At 39.3% G+C, this 25,000-nt stretch overlaps 2 protein-coding genes and 1 pseudogene across 10 annotated transcripts in view; 2 read left to right on the forward strand and 1 right to left on the reverse strand.

Moving 5' to 3' along the window:
- Nucleotides 1–11,326, forward strand: part of LOC137993014 (uncharacterized) — a 19,215-nt gene extending 7,889 nt beyond the window's left edge. For 3 of the 9 annotated variants that reach the window (XM_068838667.1, XM_068838664.1, XM_068838663.1), the window contains 5 exons: nt 498–549; nt 2,128–2,252; nt 4,553–4,613; nt 10,111–10,202; nt 11,188–11,326. In XM_068838667.1, the coding sequence (XP_068694768.1) occupies nt 505–549; nt 2,128–2,252; nt 4,553–4,613; nt 10,111–10,202; nt 11,188–11,197 (333 nt within the window). In that variant the 5' untranslated portion in view covers nt 498–504 and the 3' untranslated portion in view covers nt 11,198–11,326. The other 6 variants (XR_011121792.1, XR_011121791.1, XR_011121789.1 and 3 more) reach the window with 4 other exon arrangements.
- LOC137991617 (ectonucleoside triphosphate diphosphohydrolase 3-like) lies at nt 11,261–13,404 on the forward strand (annotated as a pseudogene).
- A 6,633-nt stretch (nt 13,405–20,037) lies between these two features.
- Nucleotides 20,038–25,000, reverse strand: part of LOC137993016 (protein mono-ADP-ribosyltransferase PARP12-like) — a 30,543-nt gene continuing 25,580 nt past the window's right edge. Inside the window, exon 5 of the mRNA XM_068838668.1 lies at nt 20,038–24,908. Coding sequence (XP_068694769.1) covers nt 24,476–24,908 — 433 coding nt within the window. The 3' untranslated portion in view covers nt 20,038–24,475. The remainder of the gene's footprint in view (nt 24,909–25,000) is intronic.

Genomic DNA, 25,000 nt, shown 5'->3' on the forward strand with positions numbered 1-25,000 from the left:
TAATTCTTTTGGCTATTTTTAATGTAACTGTTCTTGTTTTTAGCATGTATTTTTGCTTAAAAAACAATAAAGGCCTATTTATTTATTTATTTATTTATTTATTTATTTATTTATTTAACCCCAGTCATTGTCAGATATTCAGGAAGTCTCATTGGGACTGTTTCCAGTGCACCTCTTATTACTGGAATCACTTTTGCCAGTGTATATTCCAGATTCTTTTATAATTATCTAGCTAGGTACGGTATTGGTATTTTTATTTTTTCATCTTCCTTTTCCTTAACTCTTATATTTTCTGGAATTGCTACATCAATGATTTGTCAGTTTTTTCTTTTGTTTGTTCACTACAACTATATCAGGTCTTCTTGCAAGTTGAAATCTTAAAAAAGAGGCTAAAGTGAACTCATAAATGGCCTATTCAGCACAACATGCTTAAAGCTCCTCTGGAATGGCATTTACTTCATTAATTTGCTTAATACGGTGATACCTTTCCATTTCAGGACGCAGATGAGTTTGAAACGAGTTAGTTGTCACCAGCTGATATACATTCAGGTATCATAGATATCTACTGATAACAGAATGTTGGGTTTAATCTCGCAAGGGTCTATTTGACATACCTAGATTTAAGGCCCTTTATTTTTCCTTAGTGAGTTCCCAGCTGGAGTACATTTTGGTGATCTGGTCACCTCACACCAAGATGAATTAATTGATTTAATTGAACGTGCAGGGGAGAGTTTCAAAGTTAATTTTAAAATCTGACACTAAATTTGCTATACTTGTTTAAAGGAGCTTAATCTTAATTCTCTTGAGCAAAGGCGTGTTATAGCTGATGTTACTTTCTTATATAAAGTTTTAAATGGTCATCTTGACATTGATTTTAGTAGTTTTTAAAACTTTTATTGTTTAGACGATTGTTATACCTGTTAGAGTCTTGACTGCTTCAAAGTAAGGAAAAACTTTGTTATAGCCCTGGTGAAAATCTGTTGAGGGTCTTCAAAGATCTTCGTGAAGATCTTTAAGGATCTTAGTAAGGATCTTAGTAAGGATCCTCAAACTTCCTTGCAAAGATCCTTTATGGATCTTTACTATAATCTTACCAAAGATCTTTAAGGATCTTCATTAATCTTACCAAAGATCTTCAAAGATCCTGATCTATTCTTGAGGATAAGGAAAGGTTACGTTTAAACAAACGTTGGCCGTGTAGCGCTTATATTTTAAACAGAGTTAACTGAATAGAGTGTAATGTGAAGTGCTAGATTTCTATCCCATATGAACCATGTGAGCATTAGCCCTGGTCAGAGTTTTTCTCTGTCCTTGTGTGGGCCCATTTCCATCAGTAGGGCTAACACTCACATGGTTCATATGGGATAGAAATCTAGCACTTCACATTACACTCTATTCAGTTAACTCTATTCTTGAGGATGTTGTCAAGATCTTTAATTGTGATCAGTTTGGGTGTATTCAGTATTCTCACTAATGATCTTCAAGGATCTTTGTGGCTCTATTAAAGAACCATCATGATGATTACTGCCAATTATGGCGTTGATTCACCTCAGGGTTGGGATGCCATTTGGAAAACATGCTAATCAAACGTAAATTTTGGAATGGCCAATTCCTATTAACTACCGTGAACAACAACAACAATAAATTATGGCACAAAGACCATTTAAACTTTCCTTATTTGCATAGATCTGTTTATCACTGTCAAAATCATAAAAAAAAGAAAAAAAAATTTGGGGATTAAGGATACAGTAATTACAGCATGTCCTCTTAATACTGAGGCCATTTGCCACACCACTGTGACAATATTCTTTTATATTTCCACTAAATCCAACTACAAATAAGGGAAGGCATTGTGAAAAAGTAATGTAATTCATATAATTATATTTAATACTACAGTAACAATACTTGCTTGATAAAGGTATATAAGAACCAAGTTTTCCCAAGCTAGGCTAAGAAAGTTCTTGTAAAAGTGTTGCTTACTGGCAACTGGAAAATTAGGCTACAGACTGTACTCAGGTTCTTATTTTGAAAATAAAATATAATATGAAAGTGGGTGTGGCCTACGTTAGGCCTATTTTTGGTACTGCATGCATAATAATTATGTTATAAAAATCCCTTTAATCCTAGTATGTTAAAGCCATATATGAAGTTTGTACAAAGCTATGCAAGTTAAACAGAACAAAAACAACATTAAAACATGGTACAGTGTGTTGCTGCCGGGACAAATACGTTGCTGGTAGAGCTTGTTACGGGTATATTAAATTTGTGTATTCAGTGTTTGAGTGAATTTCTTAAAATAAGAACCCAATGGAAAACTGTAGGCTAAAGCAAGTTAAAGGACTCTAAATGGTCTGTCTTAGCCTAACAGGTTCTTAAAATCTAGGTTCTTTTATGTGGGTTTTTTACTGTAACTCATGTTTCGTTCTTGTACAATTTTTCAGAAAAAGAATAAATTATGCTTCAAACTCTTTTATCCCCATTGTGAACACTTACAATGTAGTACATGTAGATTATTGTGCCAGATTTAGCAAGATTTTGCAAGCTTCCGGGAGGATTCTTAATTAAAATATGAACAATGGTCGTTCTATAAACAAGAGCAATACCACTTTCTTTTGTGATGGTTCTCGTTCCGGTTCTTCTCACTTAACCCATGTTATTTCATAAAATTGTAATAAAGTGATTGTTTTGTCAGAACATATTGATATTGTGCAATAAGTACAGTACAACATAAGGCAATTGGGTTTTTCGTTTCTGATTTTTTTATCAAATGCTATAAATGAACCATTACTCCTTTTGATTATTTCTCACTTTCAACAGTCACGTCCTTGATCAAAATTGCACAAGACATTATTTAATTGAGGTATGTACAAGTTCTCCCTAAAGTTTTTGAAGAATCCCTAAAGCATCCTGTAGAAAACGTCCCTAAAAGAGCCTTAAGGTGAATCCCTTTAAAATCCTGATCATGTTCAAGAAGCCCCTTTAAAGATGCAATGATAACTAATAAATTGTAATTACTGAGTTCCCCCAAACATCTTTTTAGATCTTTAAGGATCCTGATAGAAATTAATCCCTTTAAGGTCCTCAAGAATTCCTTGAGGATCTCTCAAGGATCCTAAGGAGATCCTTTGATTGATCTTGAAAGGATCTTTATCAAGATCCTAAAAGATCCTCAAGAATCCTTTGCGGATCTTTCAAGGATCCTAGAAAGACCTCTTGACTGTTCTTGAAAAGACCTTTATCAAGATCCTTGAAGATCCTCAAGGATGTCATGAAGATCTTTGAAGGATCTTTTCGATTAGATTACAAAGATCTTTCCAAAGATCCTTGAAAGATCCTTAAAGATTATATGAGGATTCATCAAACGGAGGAGCATTCATCAAGGATCTTAAAAGATCTTGATATAGATCTTTTCAAGATCAGTTCAAAGATCCTTTTAGGATCCTTGAAAGATCATCAAAGAATTCTTGATGATCTGCAAAGATCCTTATCAAGATTTTGAACTATATTCTAAATAAACAAATAAATAAAAAGATAAATAAATAAGTTCCTCTCGCTCTGTTAAAGGAGAAGTAAACTCCAAAACTCTAGAAACCATATGATAATTATCTCCGCCATAAAAATAAACAGACTGACCGCGTTTTCAGCTTCGAAAGACTTTTCCAATCTGACAAAATTGGAAAAAAGAGTTTACGTGTGCCGCCATTTTCGATATTGCTCAATAAGCTGGCCGCCGCTTACTTGTGACGCAACAGAGTTCACCTGTTATAACATGGCTGCACTCGAACCGAACCAATTTGGGCCAGAACGCGAACTGAATCAAAACAGAGAGGTTGATGAGGGTTGGGATCCTGAGGACAACGGAAGGGAAATAAGGCTGGGCAATCTCTTTGAGAAATTAGGCGCTGCATAAGAAGGAATTGTCGACACAAATAATGAGTTTTCCGATAACCTGCAACCGCAAGTCTGTTTGTTAATCTCATGTTTTTTTTTTTTCCCAGATGTGAGTTTTCTGATAACCGGCAGCGGGAGTTGTGTTTGTTAACCTCACGTTTTGTTTCCCGTCATCTGGGTTGAACTGTATGACGTCATGTGTGTGCGGCCACGTTACAGAATTGTTTTCAAAATGGCGGCTTGCAAAGTCGACTGTTTCACCAGCACAATTAGAAGACACTTTTCAAAAAGTTGTGTTGCTCTTTGGGATCTGAAAACGTGTTTCAAAGTAAAATTTTACGTATACTTTCTAATAGCAGAGGTAAAATCATATGGTATCTGCAGTTTACTTCTCCTTTAAAGTCCCGTACTTCGGCAATTGTAATATATTAATTTAGAAAACGTACGACATTTGTACGAGTTTATTGGCACAGTGAACCACCGCGGATTGACCAATCAGCGCGGGCGCGCGCATTTTTTTGCTTACCATATAAAATCATAAATTGTACGCATTTTAAGTAAGGTACTTCTTTGTTGCTCTTGCATGATTCCTAATCGTTTTGAAATTTGTCTTTTGACTATGGGCATTTTTTTAAATTGTTGATTTTATGTTTTATTTCAGTCTGGCAAGTTTGACATGGCCGGCGGGTGATTTGCTCAAGAAATGCCTCCAATACGCTAAGGTCAGAAATCTTTACTATGCGCAAAGAACAAAAACAGGACGAGTGTGTCACTGACGCTCTTGCCACATCTTAGCGTCTTCTTTGGACTGCATTGAACAGATGCATGTCAAGATGGAATTTCTTTGTTAATAAAGAAACCCAAAAGCTGTTAATGACGTCGGCTATGTGTCTGTCCTCTTGTATATCATAAGTAAGAACCAGTCAAAATGCGAGTATAATTCAGCTTATTATATATCATACGAATCTATTTTCCATATACAATTAAAATACGCAAAGCTGGCTTCTAAGGGCCTCTCCTTACGGGCTCGGCTGGTTGCAAATTTTGATATTGTCGGCTTTCGAAAACAAGAATACACAGACTATGACCGTTTCCATGGAAATGGTCCGTATAGCAAAATCCCGACCACGAAAGAACCAATCAGAATGCTCAGATTTACCTCAACTATATAATAATGTATTTTCCAGACACAATTAAAATACACAAAGCTGGTATTTAAGGGCTTCATATGAGCTCGGTGACCGAGCTGGCCCTGCTACCAGGATGAATGTTGTCTTTTCATTTGGGAAATTTGATCCCGGTTACCGAGGTGAAAAAAGCCGCCAAAGGCACACCGAAGAACTAAAAATACAAACAAGGCATACGAAGTTGGAAAACATTCATCCCGGTTAAGCCTAGTTCCCACTATCGACATAACGATCATAATCATAATCATAAGCACGACATAACGCTGTTATGTCGCTTATGTCTTAGCGGGAACGTCCAGAAACATAATCATAGGCAGGGCTCGAAATTAAAAAAAATTCCAAGTCGCCTTTTGGCGACTATCAAAGAAAAAATGGTCGCCAAATGCAAAAATGCAGTCGCCAGCTAGTACAAGAACAGAAACTCAGATTAGAGCCTCATTTAATTAGCATTGTTGTTCGGCTTCTGGTAGATTGTGGCAGCTGAGGTTGTGGGACAGAGCGAAATACTCCATCTTGAATGACTTAAAACACGAAAGAAAAAATTCCTGAACACTTTTGCGTGACAATCTTACCTTAAGGAGTAAGCGAACAAAGTAATAAGAACATTTCAGGGTTACTTTGGCCAGGAACAACTGCAGCTTTCACATCGAACGCGAGAAATCGCACGCTCTGAACAAACGTTTTTGAAAGGCTTTGAAACGCTTCTTGTTTGCATTCTAACAACGATCTTGTTTCCTGGTAATTTCTAGACTGCAGCAAATTACGAAAATCGCTCAGTGTATCCTTCTCTTGTGATAAATAATTCATGACTTTCGGTGTAGACTCGTCTCACTTGATCGAGGACATGGTGAAAGCCGGTTCCTTGCGACCAAATCTGCGACAGAATGCAGCGGCCTTTGAACAAAATGTTGCGCCCGCGATCATCATGCGAAAGCCGCTGTAATGTCCTCTCGGAGGTCGCGATTCAAGTTTTTTTGGAAAAGGTAAACAGATTTAATTTGCGTTTCCTTTTGCAGAAAAGCAGAAATGAGACTAAGGAAATTGTTTCTCACCTTAAGTGTTTTATTTATCAGAGGAACATAGTCGCCAAAATGGCGACTAAACTCGAATTTTCAGTCGCCAAGTTAAAAGTTTTAGTCGCATTGGCGACCGTATCGGTCGCAATTTCGAGCCCTGATAGGCGCCCTTATGATCAACATAATCATAATAAGAAAATGATCCACCATTTTTTTATGATTATGATTATGGCTTTGACTATGACTATGTCGCTTTCCTTTGCAGTGGGAACGCGAAAATCATAACGACATAATGAGAAACATAATGACGCAACGGGGTCATTGTGTTTTGGCCAATTAAAGTCTAGGACCAGTACTTTCGGGTTGGTTCATTTTCAAGATGGCGGCCAGCTCGAGGAAAAGCTTTACGTTTTTAGAGCGGCCGTCCCCTCTAGAACATAAGGAGCTTATGTTTATGTTTATGATTATGATTATGCTTATGATCCTTATGTCGCCAGTGGGAACTAAGCTTTACCGGGCTGAATGAAGTGCTGATGTGGGAAATTGTCCATCTCGGCTACTGAGATCTCGTCAACCGGGCCTGCCCGCCCTCTCGTATGAATACATCGAGAATTTTGCAAAGGATTTAGCGGTGAGGTGAGATCTCGGAAACCGAGCCAGCCTGGTAAATCGGTCTTACTAGAAGATATCCTAAAACACCCGGCAAGAGTAACGCTACTTTACGCCGTTGTTAAGGGAAAGATGTACTGGCTACAATTCAAACATCTTCTCCACTTTGGAACACCAATATATCGGGTCATGCTTGATGCCTCATTTCGCCAGGATTTTGAGAAAGACAACGCTACATCATTATTCAAACTGCCTTATTTTGTAGACGTATAAGCTGTAATAATTGGCTATCGTAATTATTTTCCCATACTAAACAGCCATAAATTAGATAAGAATACTCCAGAGAGTAATAGATACTGATTGCAAATAGCGTTTAACCTTAGTCATAATATTAATACTCCTATTTACTTTATCACATGTATACATAATCAATATGGTGATGCCAAGATAGATGATGGGCAATAACAATCCCTATAGATATTTGATATTGAACGCTGTCTCCAAGATTATGGGCAGTTAGAATAATAAGCGATACTACTCTTTTGCGAGATGCTATTACTCCTTACGAAGGGAAAGGGGGGAGGGGTGATGATGTGGGCATCCGAGTTATCCATTGCGAACGAACTCGAATTTTAACGTTTCATTGTGAGCTAAATCGTTCAGCGGCTTTTAAATGATTTCCTTATGACCAAAACCAAACCAATCATTTTGGTCAATCATAGTAGACGCAGGCAATCAATTGCACATGTCCCAATCATAACGCGCAACCAGCGCCAAGCACGGGAAAACGCGTGCGAAGGAGTCAGTGGCTTCTGCTTGCATGCTAATATCTGGAGTAACATGTTTAATGCAATCACGGGCGTAGTGATGCAAAACCAAAGTAATTACGGAATTAATGCTGACGCCTTTCTTTCATAACTTGTCTCTTCTTCGTTTCTCGGAAACTGTAATTTTTATGATTAATTGGTAAGAGGACTTGGTGTCGTCCAATTTCAATCTGCAATCATACTCGTAATAAAGCAAACCGGACTTCCGCTGCACGGTCGCCCGATTTTGTTATCACTCGTATGATTACAGACCGAATGGGACTCCACTCAGTCCTATTGCCATTACCAAGAGCCGTAATGGCTCTGGCCATTACTTATTTGCCACAAAAAATTTGCTATGTGGATGAGGCTATAACCAGCGAACCTAGATTTTAAGAACCTGCTTGGCTAAAATTGGCCAGTTGGACCCCCTCTGTGCAAGAACCTTTTAAGGCTCAAATTTAAAAAAAGGTTCTTATTTTCTGAATCATAGGTAAAAATTCACTAAATTGGTACTCAATTGGTACTTTCATATGTTGGGACTATACACTGTTAATGCTGAGAAAGCGTGTAATGTTATGTACACTGGTAAGACTTCCACATGATCATTTATGTCGTAAGCACTTCTTTTTTCAATAAAAGTCATTATTGCATAAATAAATACTTTTCGTGTTAATTTTATGTAAGGAATAGGCTGAAAACCATTACATTTGAAAGGTTAAATGTCGCTCAAACCAGTTCCAACACTTGAAAAACGTTCTTATTAGAAGAATTGACACAACAACGCTTCATTACTTAAGAGCAATGTTATGGTACCATATCGAACATCAATTATTGCTGAAAAAGATTCGGTAATTTTTGTGATATATTAAGTTACCGTGGCAACAGGAAAGCTCTGCAAAAACACCCCATATGTTGGCTTTGGCTGCTCATATCTCAAAAACGAACTTGGAGACCCCCATTTTTTATTTCTGAAATGTAACCGGCATGCCAGAATAAACCTTTGTGTGGAGCGGATTCAGAGCCACCTTAAATAATTGAAAATTTAAGGTAGCTCTGAATTCGCCCCACATAATTTTTTTAGACTCTGCGGAGAGTTTTATCTTGGCCTGCTGATTACTTTTGTGCAATAAAAAATTGCACAAATTGAGCTTTCATAGGAAAACAGCGGCGAATACTTGGGACTACTCGTTCCGTTGCTGCTACCTAATTATAGGGTGTGTACATGGAGGGAGGAAGATCCTAGCACTAGAAAGATCCTCAGGAGACGGACTGACGTAGCACCATGTGTTTTCTGTATTCAACTTACATGCAAGAAGTTCTACTTGGCCCTAGCGCTAAGAAAGTTCTATGATAGGATCTTAGCTGAGAATTACGAAGATCCCAGAATTAACGAGATCTTAAAAGGGCAGTGTCATGCGATGGCATGCGCAGTATTTTTCACACGCAGAGATTTTAACAGGCGTTATTATTATTATTATTATTATTATTATTATTATTATTATTATTATTATTATTATTTATTTATTTATTTATTTTTTGCTTTTTCTGTTTAAGCCTAGACCAAATACGGCTTTAGAAAGGCACTAAAATGCATATTTATCAATTATCGATGATTTTGGAGTCCAAGAAATAAAATCGAACACAAATATGATGCCATGTTTGTTTTCTGCGTGACAGCTGAATTCAGTGAAGTGTGACCGGGAACACATGTCGCTGGTGGGTTGGTACATTTCGCTGACCCCCAGTCTAAGCACCCATTTTAAAAAGGTTAACTTACATGAAGTAATCGGCCATCACAACACTAATCGAAAGCTAACCTTTTTGAAATGGGTGCTTAGACTTAAAAACTGTTGAACAATGCTGTTTAAAATGGGTGGTGAGGCTTAAGTAAGCACTATTTGAGATGCTGCCTACACATGGATCAACAGTATTTATTCGAAATAGTATTTTTAGGGTAGTCAGTTTGGGTAGTCCATGGACTGGGGGTCAGCGAAATGTACCGACCCTGTCGGCGGTTCAAGCACTCACACATAAATATTTTTTTTCTCTGCGACAAACCAGACATATTATCAAGATTAACATGCCATTTCAAAGCTGAAAGAGAGAGCATTTATTTCCAAGAGACTAGTCGAAAGACAATAAGCTACCATGTGAAGTTAGTGGAAATTCGGCCACAAAGTGAAACTGTAATCGATCAAATAATAGAAGCCTCAGTGCTTGGTATCTTTTCACAATGTATTTGGTACAAAGGAAGTAAAAGTTCTGCTGAGTGAAATTCAATTCAGTTAATTGCATTCATTAGTTAAGAGACAATACAAATAAAACAAAGAAAAGAGGCTGAAGTTACTGAACTCGGAAATTGCTGCATGCAGCCGGAGTTTCTTACGTTCCACTTTAATAGTCTTTTTGGCTCGTCGTGGGATCGAAGTACAAAACAATGCCTGCTTCAGAGGCCACGTTCGTGATCGCAAACACTAATCGTGCAGTTCAAAGATTTCTTTGGCTCCTCAATTGCCAAAGGCAATCTCTGAGTAATCAAAATATGATTGGACTAGATCAAGCAGATGTTAAACACAGGAAATTTCAATTTTACTCTAGATATTACAAACAAATGAAGCATATCGGACAAACGCCTTTCACTTTGCGGGACCGCACTTTGTTGGACCATACGAGAAAGAAGGACAGCGAAGGTAAGGTTGTTAAACTTTAAGGAAGTACTGCGTTTCATTTAAAACTGTGACTAGAGTTATTTCCTTGACTTAATTCAGGGGCACCCAACGAGAATTTAGTGCAAAACCACTTAAACATAGCATTGTTAAACGTATTTTAGTATTTAGACGGTAGATATAGGCATATTTTTATCTCCTAAAAAATTTTCATCAGTTCGGATTTCCCAGCTGAAAGTCTAGTGATCCGAAAATTATAGGGATCAAAACTTACTTTTTCGAAAATTTCAGCCGGAAAAAAAGGCTCCCAAAAATTCTAGTTGACCTTTTAGGGTAAAAATCCGTTAAAAATGGGCAATGATACCAATTTTTAGATGTTCGAAAATCCTAGGATAGGCAGGCAAGCAAGAAATTTGACAACAAATGTTCCGAAAATTCTAGATCTCAAATCGTCTTCCGAACAGATATTTTCCGAAAATTGACGTTGGGTGCCCTTGTTAATTTTGTCCTGAATACAATGCTTATTTTAAATTGCCACGCCTAGATAAGAAAAATTACTGTCCATTGCCATTTTTGTCTGCTTGAAGTCTGATCTTCCAATTTGTCCTCCGTCGATTGTTTTTAGAACCTAGAGAAATTGGTTACACTCAACGACTTGCATCCTTGATGCAAGGTTTTATACGCTAACAGTATGCAAGTTTGGACATGTGGTTCTTCATCGACGGAAAAGCAACGTTTCGCTGGAAAAAGTTGTTGTTTTTCGTCTATCATAAGAAGATGTCTACTTACAAAAGTCCTTTTTTTTGTTCTTCAAACGTGGCAGCCAGTTGTGACAAAAGAACTCTTCGTTTCGGCAATCAAGGCTCTGGTTGGCATAGGTGATGTCAACTATATCCTCGATATATTAAACAAAAGTGAACAACACACGATTCTTAACTTCTATCCCCATTCTGAAAGACGTGCGAAAAGATTATTTCTCAACCAATGATATCACTACTTTTTCTCTCAGGCCTCGGTGACAATGGATCGATGGTCATTGATCCTACTGCTCTTCATCAGCGAATCAAAACTGCTGACATGTTTCGGACGCTCGGTGCCTTTCCAAAGGCGAGTTGCAGGACGCGGTCTCAGATGTCGCCAAGCACGCCATTGTATTCGATGCAGGCTCCAACAAAACTAAAGTAGAGATCTACAAAATAAACGTGGCCTCTCCTCTGTTAGATTTAACAGACATTCAACAGCTCGACCCCTCTCTTAGTAAGGGACTGTGCAATAATTATCAGGAGGGGGGGGGCCCTAAAACCAGAGGGGGGGGCCTTAAGTTAAATTAATGGAAAGGAGGGGGGGGGGGGGGCTCTACATTAGATTTCTCAAGTAAGTTGAGGGGGGGTCTTAATTAAATTTTACAAATTCGATAACGAATAAATAAACATTTTCCAAATAGACAGATGCCACGCCTTTGACTATCCATAATGTCTAAATATTGCATCAACATAAACACATGCTTTAACTTATTTAGAATGTCAACATATGATAGATTGAAACAATCGCTCATGCACAGAAGTCACAAACCACGTTGTGAGCTTTGCCAATAAAACATTTGGCATTTAAAAGGTCCTGCAGACATGCCAGGTCTGTTCTTGATTTAAACAGCGAGAGGGTTTCTAGGTCTACAGTTTCTAGCTGAGGAATGCCACATACTTCTGTTTCATAGTTGTAATCAATGGGTTCACCTCCCAAAGACCGAAAAATTATACAGGTTCGGGTCCTACGGCTTTCTGAGGCAGCAATCTTCTTCTTCTCCCTTTTTTTCTTCTGTTCCTTCTTTTTTCTTGATTTGGATGCTTTAGATTTGGCACCAATAGGAAATGTCGCTTTATATTTAGCCATCACCCTATCCAGGTCTTCTACAAGATGCAGAACGTTTAAACCGACTTGAGACTTTATTGAATGACGTTGTTCAGCATTAAAATTGTGTAAACAGCTGAGGCCAGTCTTCAGTGTTTTTCTAACTTGGTTACGACAGCATTAAGCTTGTCCTGGATATCATTTGCCTCTTGTTTGCAACGTCTGATGTTGCTGTCATCATTGGGAGCTGGCTTATAATCCTCTCGGAGAAACCTTCCTGCACAAGCAGGGTTGTCGGATAAAAGATATTGGTATCTGTTCTCAGGTTTTTCAAGATCTAAAGGTACGGGTTAGAGAGGGGGGGGGGGGGGGGGCCCATAAAAATTTTGAGAGAACGTGAGGGGGGGGGGGGGGTCACACCTAATCTTGACGCTGCTGGAGGGGGGGACCTACCTAATTTTTCCTTTGGTGAAGCTCATTTTAGGACCCCCCCTTCCTGATAATTATTGCACAGTCCCTAAAGTCGAGCCTGGAATCGCTAGCCTGGCTGGGAACCCAAACGGAGTTGCAGCTTATCTAACGCCCCTGTTGGGCGGGGCTTCCCATCAAAACACTTTCGATAACCCCACTAAAGATACCTTTCCTATAACGTTGGGAGGGCAACAATATCACCTTTTCGTCAGGAGTTATCTTGGCTATGGGGCGACCGAGGCTCGCAAGAAATGCCTCGAAGCAATTTTGTTAAATCAAACAACCTCAAATGAGATTTCAAGTCCTTGTCATCACAAAGGTTACGAAGAGGTAATCACGATTGGTAATCAAAGGGTCAAAGTTAAAGGGTCGGCCTTAGTCCCACTTTGCCCATCAATCATTGAAGAAACTTTTTTCTGCAAACGCCCCAATTGCCCGTTCTATGATCAACCTCGTTTGCAAGGGGATTTTGGTGGGTTTTCTGGGATATTTTACACCGCCTTGGGTACAGGAATGCTGTGTTATAAGTGCACAAAATCGCTATCACCCGCCATGTTTGAGGTCAGTTCCCGAAACTTTTGTGCTCGGCGATTCCAGGATGTCAACAGTGACCCGTATGCTAAAGTTAATTGCTTTCAGAGTAATTTCGTGTATGAGCTTTTGGCAAAGGGGAACCGTTTGCCCGCAGATAAGACAATCGAAGTTGGTAAGAAGAATTTAGCCTGGGTTGGTCCTTAGGTGCCATGCTGTACAACGGCAAGTATTTGTAAAACACACATATCGCTTTTTCTGGCTTGCCGATTGAAACTGCGTGATTTCGAGTGGGATAGATAACAGAGAAATGTTCATTAAGTGTGTTCCACAAACTTATGTATCAGTAAAAAATAAACTGAATTGCTCGGGGGTACTGCGTTGTTAGATTACTCAGTTGTGAATCCAGAGCTGTCATCCAACCGTTTCAGTCTAAACCGGCATCGTCGATCGACGCGACTATACTGCATGAGCTGTGAGTAAGAAAGCATCCTACGGGCCGACATTTTTGTCCCAAAATGCCCCTTTGGGGACAGAATTGCCTATCCGAAGGCAGTGAAAAATCTCGGTAAACGATCCACGGGCCGAAACTTCCATCTTGGCGGTAACACTCAGGCCCAGTGACGAGAAAAACCGCCACTGCTTCTATTTTCTTGCCCTTCTCTCTCTTAACCCTTTGATCTGTGCATGCGCAATTCCCCGTGTGCTTCAATGCTTACCATTTGTGAGACACCTATAGAATTAATAAATACTACGGGAGGAATGTTATTGCCCATCCTCGTTCGAACTGGCAGATCAAATAGTGTCCATAAAACAAGACATTTCAAACGGTAGCAATAACCACACTCAACGACACAAAACAATTTATCGGCCTCTTATATTGCCGAATAGGCCATTTCCGAGTTGATACCTGCCTCCTTTTCAAAGCAAGTCTAAGTGCGAAGTTTTCTTATGAGAATTAGTTTTCGTTCATATGTAAAGTAGAACTAATTACCATCAAACTTAGACCGCTTTGAAGAGGAGGCAGACGTGAACTCGGAAATAGTCTACTATTCGTTCACCTTCTTGGCCTTTCTTTCGCTTTCGTTTGCTCATACGCAGACAATCAAATATGCACATTCCTGAAGCTAGCGATTATTGAAGAACTTCCTGGGGTATCGAAAGTTAACTCTACCATTCCTTTGATTAATTATAATTAATTCATTTTATAATTTTTAATTATAATTAATTATAACTACAAATACACATTAGATAAAAGAGTACACAAAAGAAAAAAGTGAGAAATAAATTTATATAAACATAAAAGATATTTGGCTAGCAGACTTCCAGAAACCACAAGGCTTTTACATGAAGCTTCTCAGGGACAGTACAAAATGACATAATTCATGCATGAGATGACAACTTGACAACTGCACAGCAACTTCTACTCTTCTGTTTTTCAACTGCTATTCACCTGGCGTTCTGTAACATTACTACAGGCTTTTTATGCCGACAAGGGCTGTTCTGTCAAGCTGGTGTCAATCATGCCACATGTAAAACCTTTTAGTCAGTTGCATCTACGCAATACCTGCCGTTAGCATATTTTCCTTCGAGGCCTGCGCCCATTCAAAACGACTCTTTCGCTTATATCTTTACATAGCTTATGCTAATTGACAATTAGACCCGTAGCCCTTGCGAGGCAAAGCCGAATGGGGTATTGACCCTTGGCCCTTGAGGGCAAAGGGTCTAATTGTTTTAGTATCACCCAACCAGTCGGACAGATAAGGCAATAATAAAGTTAGCAAATGCAAGTTCAAGAAATATTTATTTGGGAATAAAACGAAAGAAAGCTTCCCGCTTTTCGCTACTCGAGGACTATTACTAATAGTCCTCTAGTAGCGTAACCAATCAAAATGCAGGATTTGCATTAGTCCACTAGTTAAGCGATACTAAGGTTAGATAACCATCAGATATCATGGAAGGCCGGGTTGCTGGAAGCATGGTTAGAGCTAACCCTCGTCAATCACCATGACAAGCTACAAGTTTTCGTAATGTGTGCCCGTTTCTCGAAAGTCCCGAAAGCCATTTGTGAACCTGCCAACTACCTGTTCAAGAAAGCAGATCTTTTAACATGTTTTCAAGGTAACAAAAAGCAAACTGATTGTCAAGTTTGACCACTCGAATCCTCTCCGTTTTTGAGATACAGAGGGAATTGTTACACCCGAAAATGGCCCGTAAATTCGGGACTTCCGAGAAACGGGCCCCAGCTTCCAGCTGGGCTTGATAGCTCAGTTGATAGAGCAGTGTACAGCGCATTCACACGGTCATGGATTCGTGTCCCGTTCAAGCCTCTCTGCAACTGCTGAAGTTGCTTCATCGCATGCGATGATCACACTTAGCGCGCTTTCCATTTGACAGAACTGATCGGCCAGACCGGGCATTTGGAAGAGCAAACTCTACAACGCCTTCAATAATATACTCCCCCAGAAGAATGCAAGGGATTATCATGCTAGTGTGACAGGTCTGGAAAAAAGAATGCGCCCTTAGATTCACTACAAGTTCAAATGGTAGTTAACCAACGGTTAGCGCTAACCATGCTTTGAGAAACGCCACCCTGAACTGTAAGGAACGCGCTACTAGAGTCTAAAGTGTGTCCTTTATCAAGACTTTTACGCACAACAGACGAACAATGGGTGAAATTAAGAGAAGGAATCGTTTTTGTCAATAAATTATCTCATACGTGTACGCATACCAGGAACGACAGTCTTAATTACAATTCAGTATCAATTATTTTTATGCGGTAAGGCTTAATTCAAATAAAGATTAATTTTTTTTTCTGGGCATCGTAGAAACAAGACCATAAACTGTCATGAATCCAGCTTGACGCTAACGAAAAGATACCAAAAACGACAGTGACAGTAACAAAAGATTGTGAATCAAATTTCAGAGTAATTACAAGAGCTAATGTCTTCCAGACTTTACATTTACAGCTAAAATACATAGCCCATACGGATAAATAAGTAAATATGAAGTATTTAAAGAAACACAGCTACCGTATTTACTCGAATAAGCGCCGCGGCGTTTATTTAATTTTTTGCGCCACAAGTGCGGCGCTTATTCGAGGGCGGCGCTTACTTAAACATTGTCCCAGACAAATTTACTTATTCTATATTTTTATTCAACGGTACACTTTCTATCTGTTAATTTTCCTATGGACTGATACTACTGAATTACGAGAGAACAGTTACTTTGAACTAAAGAACATCACATTTAAGAAAAATAAATTGCCGATGCTGTTTTAAAATTGTTTTATAGTGTTTTTCCTGGTTATACGGAATTCCTCGAGTAAGCGCCGCATCGGCGGTGCGGCGCGGCGTGGCGCTTATTCGAGGGCGGCGCTTAATCGTGGGCGGTCCTTGTTCGAGTAAATACGGTATACTATACAAAATGCAGCTTGGATTCTCATTTTAAAACCTGTTAACTCAGTCAGTACGACTAAAATCAGGTAGCGCATTCCATAACTTAGCTGATACTGAAGTAAGAAAGAGAATTAAGGCCATAACTGAGTTTATTGAGGGACAGAATTTAATTTCCGCGAGCATCGATCCTGAGTAGAAGACCGGAGAGAAAACTCGCTTGTTTTTCATATGCAGTAGCAGGAAAGTCCTTCATAAACAGAGTTTTGTACTATTAAAATGAAGAAATTTTGAATGCGCTTATTGCATAGAGATCATATGGAGTTTGCCTTTCGTAATCTACAAATGTAAATCTTAGTATTCTCTTATTTACATTATACCGTTCTTTCGAAAAGAAAACTGACGAAAGGCTAGTTTTTGCTACAAGAATAACAGCGGAAAAAGCACTACTTTGTCGCGAATTTCCTATGATAAAATCTTGTTCAGAAATCACAACTCTACGTTAACAGCACACACCAGGGCTATTCCTTAGTATCTGGCTGGAAATCTTCTTCTCACCACTTTTCCCCCGGCCGCGCTTCAGCCATTTGATGAGGGCCACTTTCGTGCTTCTCAGGTTGCCTCGCTCATGCCCAAAAAGAACTCTGGGTAATTCTGCCATTCCATGACAAGGGCCGAAGATCCCCGATTCTCATTTCATAGATTTTTTATAAGTGTCGGGGCACACAGTTCTACCGGCAAAATACCGCATCGATTGAAGTTTTTAACTTTCAAAACTTGCCAAAATTGCATCGGTAGGTGCTGGAATTCGTCTACGGAAAGGCCAGAGAGACAACTTCACTCGTGAACCGCCATGTTTACAACAGAGCATTTTAGGCGTCCCAGTCTGCATGAAACCATCTCTCACCTCTGTTTGGAGAAGACCAGACACGCACGTTTCTTACGTTACCTTTAGGCTAGGTATGGGTGAGCAAGATGTTTGCTGCCTCATAAATATAATTATAATTTTAAGAACTTTTGTTCTGATTTATCTTAAAAATTAAGAAGATTCTTCAAATGAAAAACGTCCAGAATCAGTGCAATTCAATAAGAAACAACTGTGAGCCCAAGGGTGCAAGAAACCAATTGAACACTGACTTTGATAGACGAAACCTCCGTTTGTAATGGTCGCTCAGAACATGGAGTCAGTTTCCTAGGGCGTCGGATTCGACGATGGCCTTTGTCTTAATTTTTTATCCTTTATGCCTTAAAAACATGCACGAGAAATATTGTACCTGCGCACGATTTCTTTCTTCTTTTCTCCATCAGAAATTGAGTTAAGATAGCAAATGGGACGCAAAGAATCGGCAGGCGAGGCAAGCCGACCGAGAAGTTATTCCCGAAAAAAGTCGTTTCAGTCGTCTCGTGCTCGAATTCCGCAATCCCTGCCCTTACTGTTTCGCCCCCTTGCCACCTTTCAATGTTGAAACCCTGAAGCAGTGTCCATGGAGCGTGTTTCAGCAGGAGAAGAGAATGATTATTGATGTTTCAGTCATGTAAAAGCACTTCTGTGTGAGACAGGGTTAATTTTTTCCTTTTGTCAACACCTTTGTCATTGGTTGCCGAAGGGCACGTTATTTATCCCCCTTCACCTAAGACGCATTTCGCTAAGATATCTCCTTACAAAACGAACATGCACTCCAATATTTCCCACCTTGAAAGAGCCCCTAATCTAAGTAATGAACGTAGTTACGCTACGTTAAGAGTGAAACGATTTTAATTCAGTATGCCGCTTTTGTGCGTGAATTGATGTCATCATTGCGCAGACAATTTTATTTAATGATACGTTTCGGTGGCCATCTACTTATTTAAAAATTTCCTTCCAATGGCACGAGTGTCCAACCTTCAACACCGTACTGTAGCCTTGATTCCTGTCTGTGGTTAGAAAGTTTCCTTCTGCTTTGAAAAATACCCCAAAATACAAATGACTTATTTTAACTCAAATAAATTGTCTTAATAAGCTGGTGGCGGCAGGCGGTTCAACATCGTGCAATTTGTTGCTCAAAATTTTCAACAACGTTCAACATGTTGACCGGTCTATTTCAACATTCAACACTGCATGATAAACTGTTCAACGTTTGTTGACTAATAAATGTTGAACCGTGTGTCACCGCCTTTAAAAGGAACAGCAACAACGCACTCGGCAAGCGCTATAAGCTAACACGTGCAAACATTTTGCCAAAAATCTCTCACCTTGAAGCAATATACTTGTCCTCAATGAAATTTCCTTCCTATATTAGTTTCAGCTTCTCTTTAGCTCTTTGTTCAATTATTTTCTGGCCAAGAAAGCAATTTTCTCAAAACGACAGGCCTCACCCGCCCCCCCCCCATATATTATTATGCAAAAGTGAGAACTTTGTGAACTCGAACAAGGTGAAAAAGGCTCGATTTTTTTGCGAATTTTGCACCTGGTGCTAAATTATTTCATTTCATTGGTTAATAAAAAGAATAAGGAATCTTGGAGTTTCTTTCGTTGATTGAATGATACCTTTCATCCCCAGTCACAGGCACCCCCAAACTCAGTGTGAGGGAAAGCACACAACAACAACAACAACAACAACAACAAAAATAGGTCCACAATGCGTCCTTGTATGGGATTTCGGTCAAATAAACGTTGATGATTAGCATTACAGTAAATGTAATACATTTTGTCATGTTATAGTGATAAATGTCACGTAAAGATTCCATAGAATCCCAAGCTGCAGACGAGAGAACGGTTAGGGGAGAAACATGTTTGGACTTCTACTTTCGAGGAAATTAGGGGTGCTTACCATTTGTCAGAATAAAAAGGTTGGGATCATTGGTGAATAATGGTGAAAGTTTTTCCAAAATCAGCAAACCAGCGCAACGACATGGCGCTTAACATTTGCAATTGTTTTCGGCTGATGAGAGACTGGAAGCTGGCTAGCCACCCGAATCACCGCCCACCCCCCTTCCTGAACCTGCCCCCGCATAGCACACTTTCAAGAAGTTGCACAATCTTTACTGAAGGTAACATTTAATCCCATTTCAACACTTCTTAACATTACTGCAAAGCCAAATAATCTCGCTAACTAAATTCCAATACATGGTTAAACAAAACAAGGACCAAGGAAAAAACAATTATGTTTAACAGCCCTTATATTAAATTTAACAGGAAATTCGAGCACATAGAAGCGAGCCTGGTCTTATACAGTCCAATCATCACGCAATTCCTTCAATTTTTGTGCCGTGCACCAAAGGTAAGAGAGGCAGGAAGGCCAAGACTCTTAAAGGAAACGCCCCTATTAAGGTTGAGAAGACAATCTTCACAACAAACAGGCCAACCCAAGAGTATCACATTCCGTGACAAGGACTGGAATGATTTAAGAATACCCTGCCACCTGTCTTTTTGTAGCGGCATTGTTGAAGAATGAGGAATGCAAATGACATCACGGCAAACATGATGGTGACTCGAGGTGACCTTACTCTTGGCTTTCACGTGACGTCATCAAAATTAAAAAAATAGGGAATTGTCAATCTTTTTGAGATTTTAGTTTCGTTAGGTATTAGAACACCTGAAGACTTTTTTTTTTCAGAAATTTTGAGTTTGATAAGGTTATTCGTCTTGTGATAAAGCAAGTTTGAATTTCTAAGTATACAAATGGTTCTTGTAATTGGTTACAAAAAGTAACCACGCTGATGATCGCGTGATTGACTATACTCAACAAGAACAGACTATTTCCATGCACAAAAGTCACAGGGTATTCCAATGTATGGACTATAAATTACTGAGGTAACATATAAAAAAATTCTCGTATTTATGTGGTTTTGGATCGTACAGTTACAAACTTATACCCCATTCACAGGAACAAGACATGTTGAATTAAACTGGGCTAATTTCCACGAGAAAAATGTAGGGCTGGTTAATTTCCACGAGCTTCAGGTTTATTTCAACACATGCTTTGACCTGTGCTAAAATTGTATAGATGGGTTTCACCTGACGTCACAGCGGCAATGTTGGTGCACAAAACAATGGAGAGAAAAGTCTTTTGGGAATTTGACTCTATTACAATGCAAAACATGGACCATAATAGACCTCTTTAGCTTGTACTTTTTGTTTTCCCATTTCAGACCTCGTGATGTTCTCAAGGGAATTTTCCTTTTGTTTTTTCATAAGTTATGCGTACATATTCACGTGCATAGGACGACATTTGAAAGACAGTTTTCCCTAGAGTAACATCACGTGGTCTGAAATGGGAAAACAAAATGTACAAGCTAAAGAGGTATATTTGCTATTGTTTTGTGCACAAACATGACCGTCTCATCACGTGATTGAAAACCATCTATTCGACAAAAGTCAGTAAACATGATTTAAAAAGACAACACTTTGAAACCGTGTTTAACTAAACATGTTTAAGGTTTGTTGTGAATGGGGAATTAGATCCGTTGGTTTATTGCCATCTGGGGGCCGTTTCCAGTTTCTACTCAGCCTTTGACTAAAATCAAATCTATGAGTCAATGAAAAACAACGGATTTTAACAATGAAGGGTGGTGACCCGGCGTCACAAAACTGGTTTGCAGTAAGATTAGCAGCTCCGGAAAGGAGGACAAAGTGAAACTAGAAACAGCCTATCCCACTTATCCTTGTCAATAATAAGAAGTGATACCCAGCACAGCCTTAAAGGCATTGTTTTAGTAATGCACTGTGGAACCATTTCCCAGTCTTGCATACTCCAACAAGCCAAACTACATGCAAACTACTCATTTCCGGGCTCTTTCTGGAGCGGTTTTTGCAGTTGCGATTTGTCCAAACAACTTTAATTCTTGCAAAATATGCTACACACTCAATAAGTTTTATAACGGCGTTGCGGCCGACAGGCTACGCAAAAAAAAAAAAAAAAAAATGGAGGGGAAATTTACCACCACATCTCCTTCCTTGGACGTGTGAACACTATTATAAAAACCCTTCGAGCAAGAAAATTTGCACGAAGAAGAACTCGATGCTCTTTTCGCAATGGGCTTTGTCACAACACTTCGTGCTATTACCTTGCAAACAAAGATACACAATCAATGCGTTTGGTTGCGGCGTTGCAATCGACAAATTGCCGGCACTGGTGGTGTGACAACGCATCTGCTTTTCTTAGCCTCCCTAAACTCATCGATGGGAAATGAAACAATTTTGTTGTTGTTTTTCTCTGTAAATTAAAGATACAAATTTTCCTAGGCCCTTATGAACTAAAGATATTTACCAAAAATAATCAATTCCGCTTAAAATTAAAGCTCTCTAAGATTACCCGATACTTGACAATTTTTCCTACAAAATTTAACGACCTCTTTCTTCGACCATTTTAACTTGATCAAAAACATTTGTAATAATCGATCAAAAAAAAAATGTACGTTGTAGCAACCGTCACAAACCGATCAGTGTCCAGGAACCCACAACTGCACCTCTCTTAGGAAAAAGGGATGACTTCGTCATTCCCTTTATTCGTTCTACATATCTTGGGGAAAACGTCATTTTTATGATGACCAAATTTTTTTGTTTAATTCCTGGTCGATTTTCTTTTTGAATTTTTTTTGTTTTTGTTTTGTCGCGATAAATTTTGATCGGCAAACCTCACGAAATCAAAATCCTCCTCCAGAAAAACTACTTAAGGCCGATTCACACTTTGCGATTTTGGCGCATGCGACACGTTAAGACAGGCCTACGACATGACTTGCGATTGTCGCACCGTTTTAAAACATCTTTTAAAATGCTACGACATTTTTTCTGACGTACACGACAACCGCAAACGAGTTGTAAGCCTGTTGTAAGCTTATCGCATGCGACAAAAATCGTACCGTATAAATCGGCCCTTAAAAGGGTTTTGCCATCATACATTTAACAACTCACTCAATTTTCAGGCTTGCATCGTGCCCTTTCGTATGTTGTCCGGTCAAAAATAACTGGGAAAAAAAAGGCGAATATTATGATCCGGATGGGAAAGTGGAAACAAAACTAGTGTTCATTTCCGGTTCGTGAAAATTCATGGTATAAAACCAATTCTGACTAATGCACCTGTCACTGTAAACGCCCACCCCGGGTAAACATGGGGCATTAGCCACAAAGCAAAACCAAACAAGGATAATGCTCTACATACAGGGGACATGTTTTTGTTTCTAATCCCTATCAAAATGAGGAGAATCCCCCACATAAAGGGGACAAAAAAACTCCTTATCTAAACCCACAGTATTACTTTCAGAAGTGTGATTGACGTTTTATATTTTTGAATACTTCAAAGTTTCTCGTCAACACATTTTCACATGGAACAAGTGCCGAATTTTCTAGCTTCATTCAAGACACACCAACATAAAAGGAGACAAAGCAGTCCATTATGTCTTCAACTATTCCGGCAGGAAAAGCACACTACAAATGATCTAAAGACTCCACAGATTTCACTAATTTCATTGAAGAGATGAAGTTAGGAAAACGAACATTCCTTGTATCAATGGACCTCGCAAGTCTATATAGAAGTATACCACAGGAAGAGGGAATCCCTACAGTATGCAAAGCATACGAAAACTTTCACAATAATAACCCTCCAATCCCCACAAACTATATCAAAGAGATGCTAAGACTCATACTCAAAGAGAATTTTTTCCAGTTCAACGGAAAAAACCATCTAAAAAATCACGGTACCGCTATGGGTACTAAAATGGCCGTTGCCTTTGCAAATATCTTTATGGCCGATCTTGAGACACAGATTCTTAGCAAAAGCATCATGAAGCCAATGATTTGGAAACGATACATTGACGACATTTTTTTGTTGTGGGATATCAGCCAACCGGATTTAGACAAGTTCATCACACAAGCAAACTCACACCATCAAATTGAAGGCTGAGATCTCAAAACACTGAAGCCACATTTCTAGGCACTGTTGTATACAAAAGTAAACGCTTTCAAAATCAATCCATTATGGATATAAATACACACTTCAAGCCAACTGAAACCTTTCAGTACACTCGTTTTTCCTCCAGCCACCCACCAGATGTCAAAAAAGGATTCATGAAGGGCGAAGCCCTTAAGGCCCGTTTAAAACGTCGAACTTTACATGTGCCGAATCTAATGCAAATGAGCGAACACAATAGATTTTTCTCATTTGCATTAGATTCGGCACATGTTAAGTTCGACGTTTTAAACAGGCCTAAGACTTCTACGCACTAATTCTTCAAGAACAACTTTTGAAAAGAACATTTACAAATTCAAATCACGTCTCCGTGCTAGAGGCTATACAAAACGTAAGATTGAGGCACTCCTATCAGACATCAAATTCACAGTAAGGGAATCAGCGCTGAAGCAAAGGAATGAAATCGCTCAAGATATCTTGCTCTTTGTGACTCAGTATCACCCGGAAGTGCCAAACCTTAATCCCCCACCCCCTCGGGCAAGGCAAAGAGTCAAAGACCCCACAAAACACCACCCATGCCCCATGTTTCCCCGGGGTGGGGGTTTACAGTGATAGGTGCATAATGCGATTGGAATCGCAAGTCTTACGTGGGATTTGGATTCTTCCACGATTACGACAACAACTTATATAGAAAGGAAAAACTCACCCGAGACATCTTAATCATTCCAACATCAATCAACGTTTCCGAGGATATAGCTTCGTGGAAAATGTCAAAGTACTCAGAACGAGGAAAGCTTTAGAAACGTCTGAGGTCAAAAACACCAAACGCTGAATGCATAAACAACGTACAAAAGCACTTTCCACAGTGAAGTTTTCTCCATACTTTGCGAAAATATTTAGGTGCTTTATGACTGCTGCGAAATAAGTTTCACAAAACCATTTCGCAGTTCAGTAATACTTGAAGCAATTTCTTCATCTCAGTATGTACAGTGAAGATATCACAGCCAACCAGAGCCTTACTTCCTGACAAAACAAAGCCACGTTTTGCACATTTGAAGCGACAAATCTTTGTAAACAGATATCTTTTACTGCATGCGTGATAGAATACTCTTGAGTATAAAGTAAACAAATATTCAAGTTATACCTTGAGATGATAGTCTGAGCTTCATTTCATTTTATACTGAATCATGTAGGTTGGATAATATCGATCTGAATCAAACAGAACGTAAATAGAGGGCCTATCCATGTTATCTACACAGGAATCATAGCGCTCGTTAGATGCAGCATCACTCTTCTGGGGAGGCCTCTTCATCGACGGCTCACCTTTGGCTGAAGATCCAACAAGCACCTCAGCGAGAAACATGTATCTCACCCCCTCTGGGTCTTGTTTGCAGTAGGTATTTCCCAGGTTTGCTTCAGCAGTGAAGTAAGCTCCTTGACCGAAAGCTGCCACGCGATCTTCATCCTGCGCTCGCCAGTCGATGTTTTCCTCATAAACGCTGCGTAAATTTTGCCAATCGGCTCCATGGAAAAGAAGCTTTTCATTCACTGGGCAATTTTGCAAGCGAGACGATCTCTTTTCCAATTGTTCTTTCTTTCTGCAGAGTTTAAAATATAATTTCCCTTTAGACTGCGAGCAGTCCCCAGAGTCCCTTCATAAATTAGTCGAGCGGCCCGCTTTTCTGAGGTA

The sequence above is a fragment of the Montipora foliosa genome, chromosome 2 (genome assembly GCF_036669935.1).
Source record: "Montipora foliosa isolate CH-2021 chromosome 2, ASM3666993v2, whole genome shotgun sequence".
Lineage (NCBI taxonomy): Eukaryota > Metazoa > Cnidaria > Anthozoa > Scleractinia > Acroporidae > Montipora > Montipora foliosa.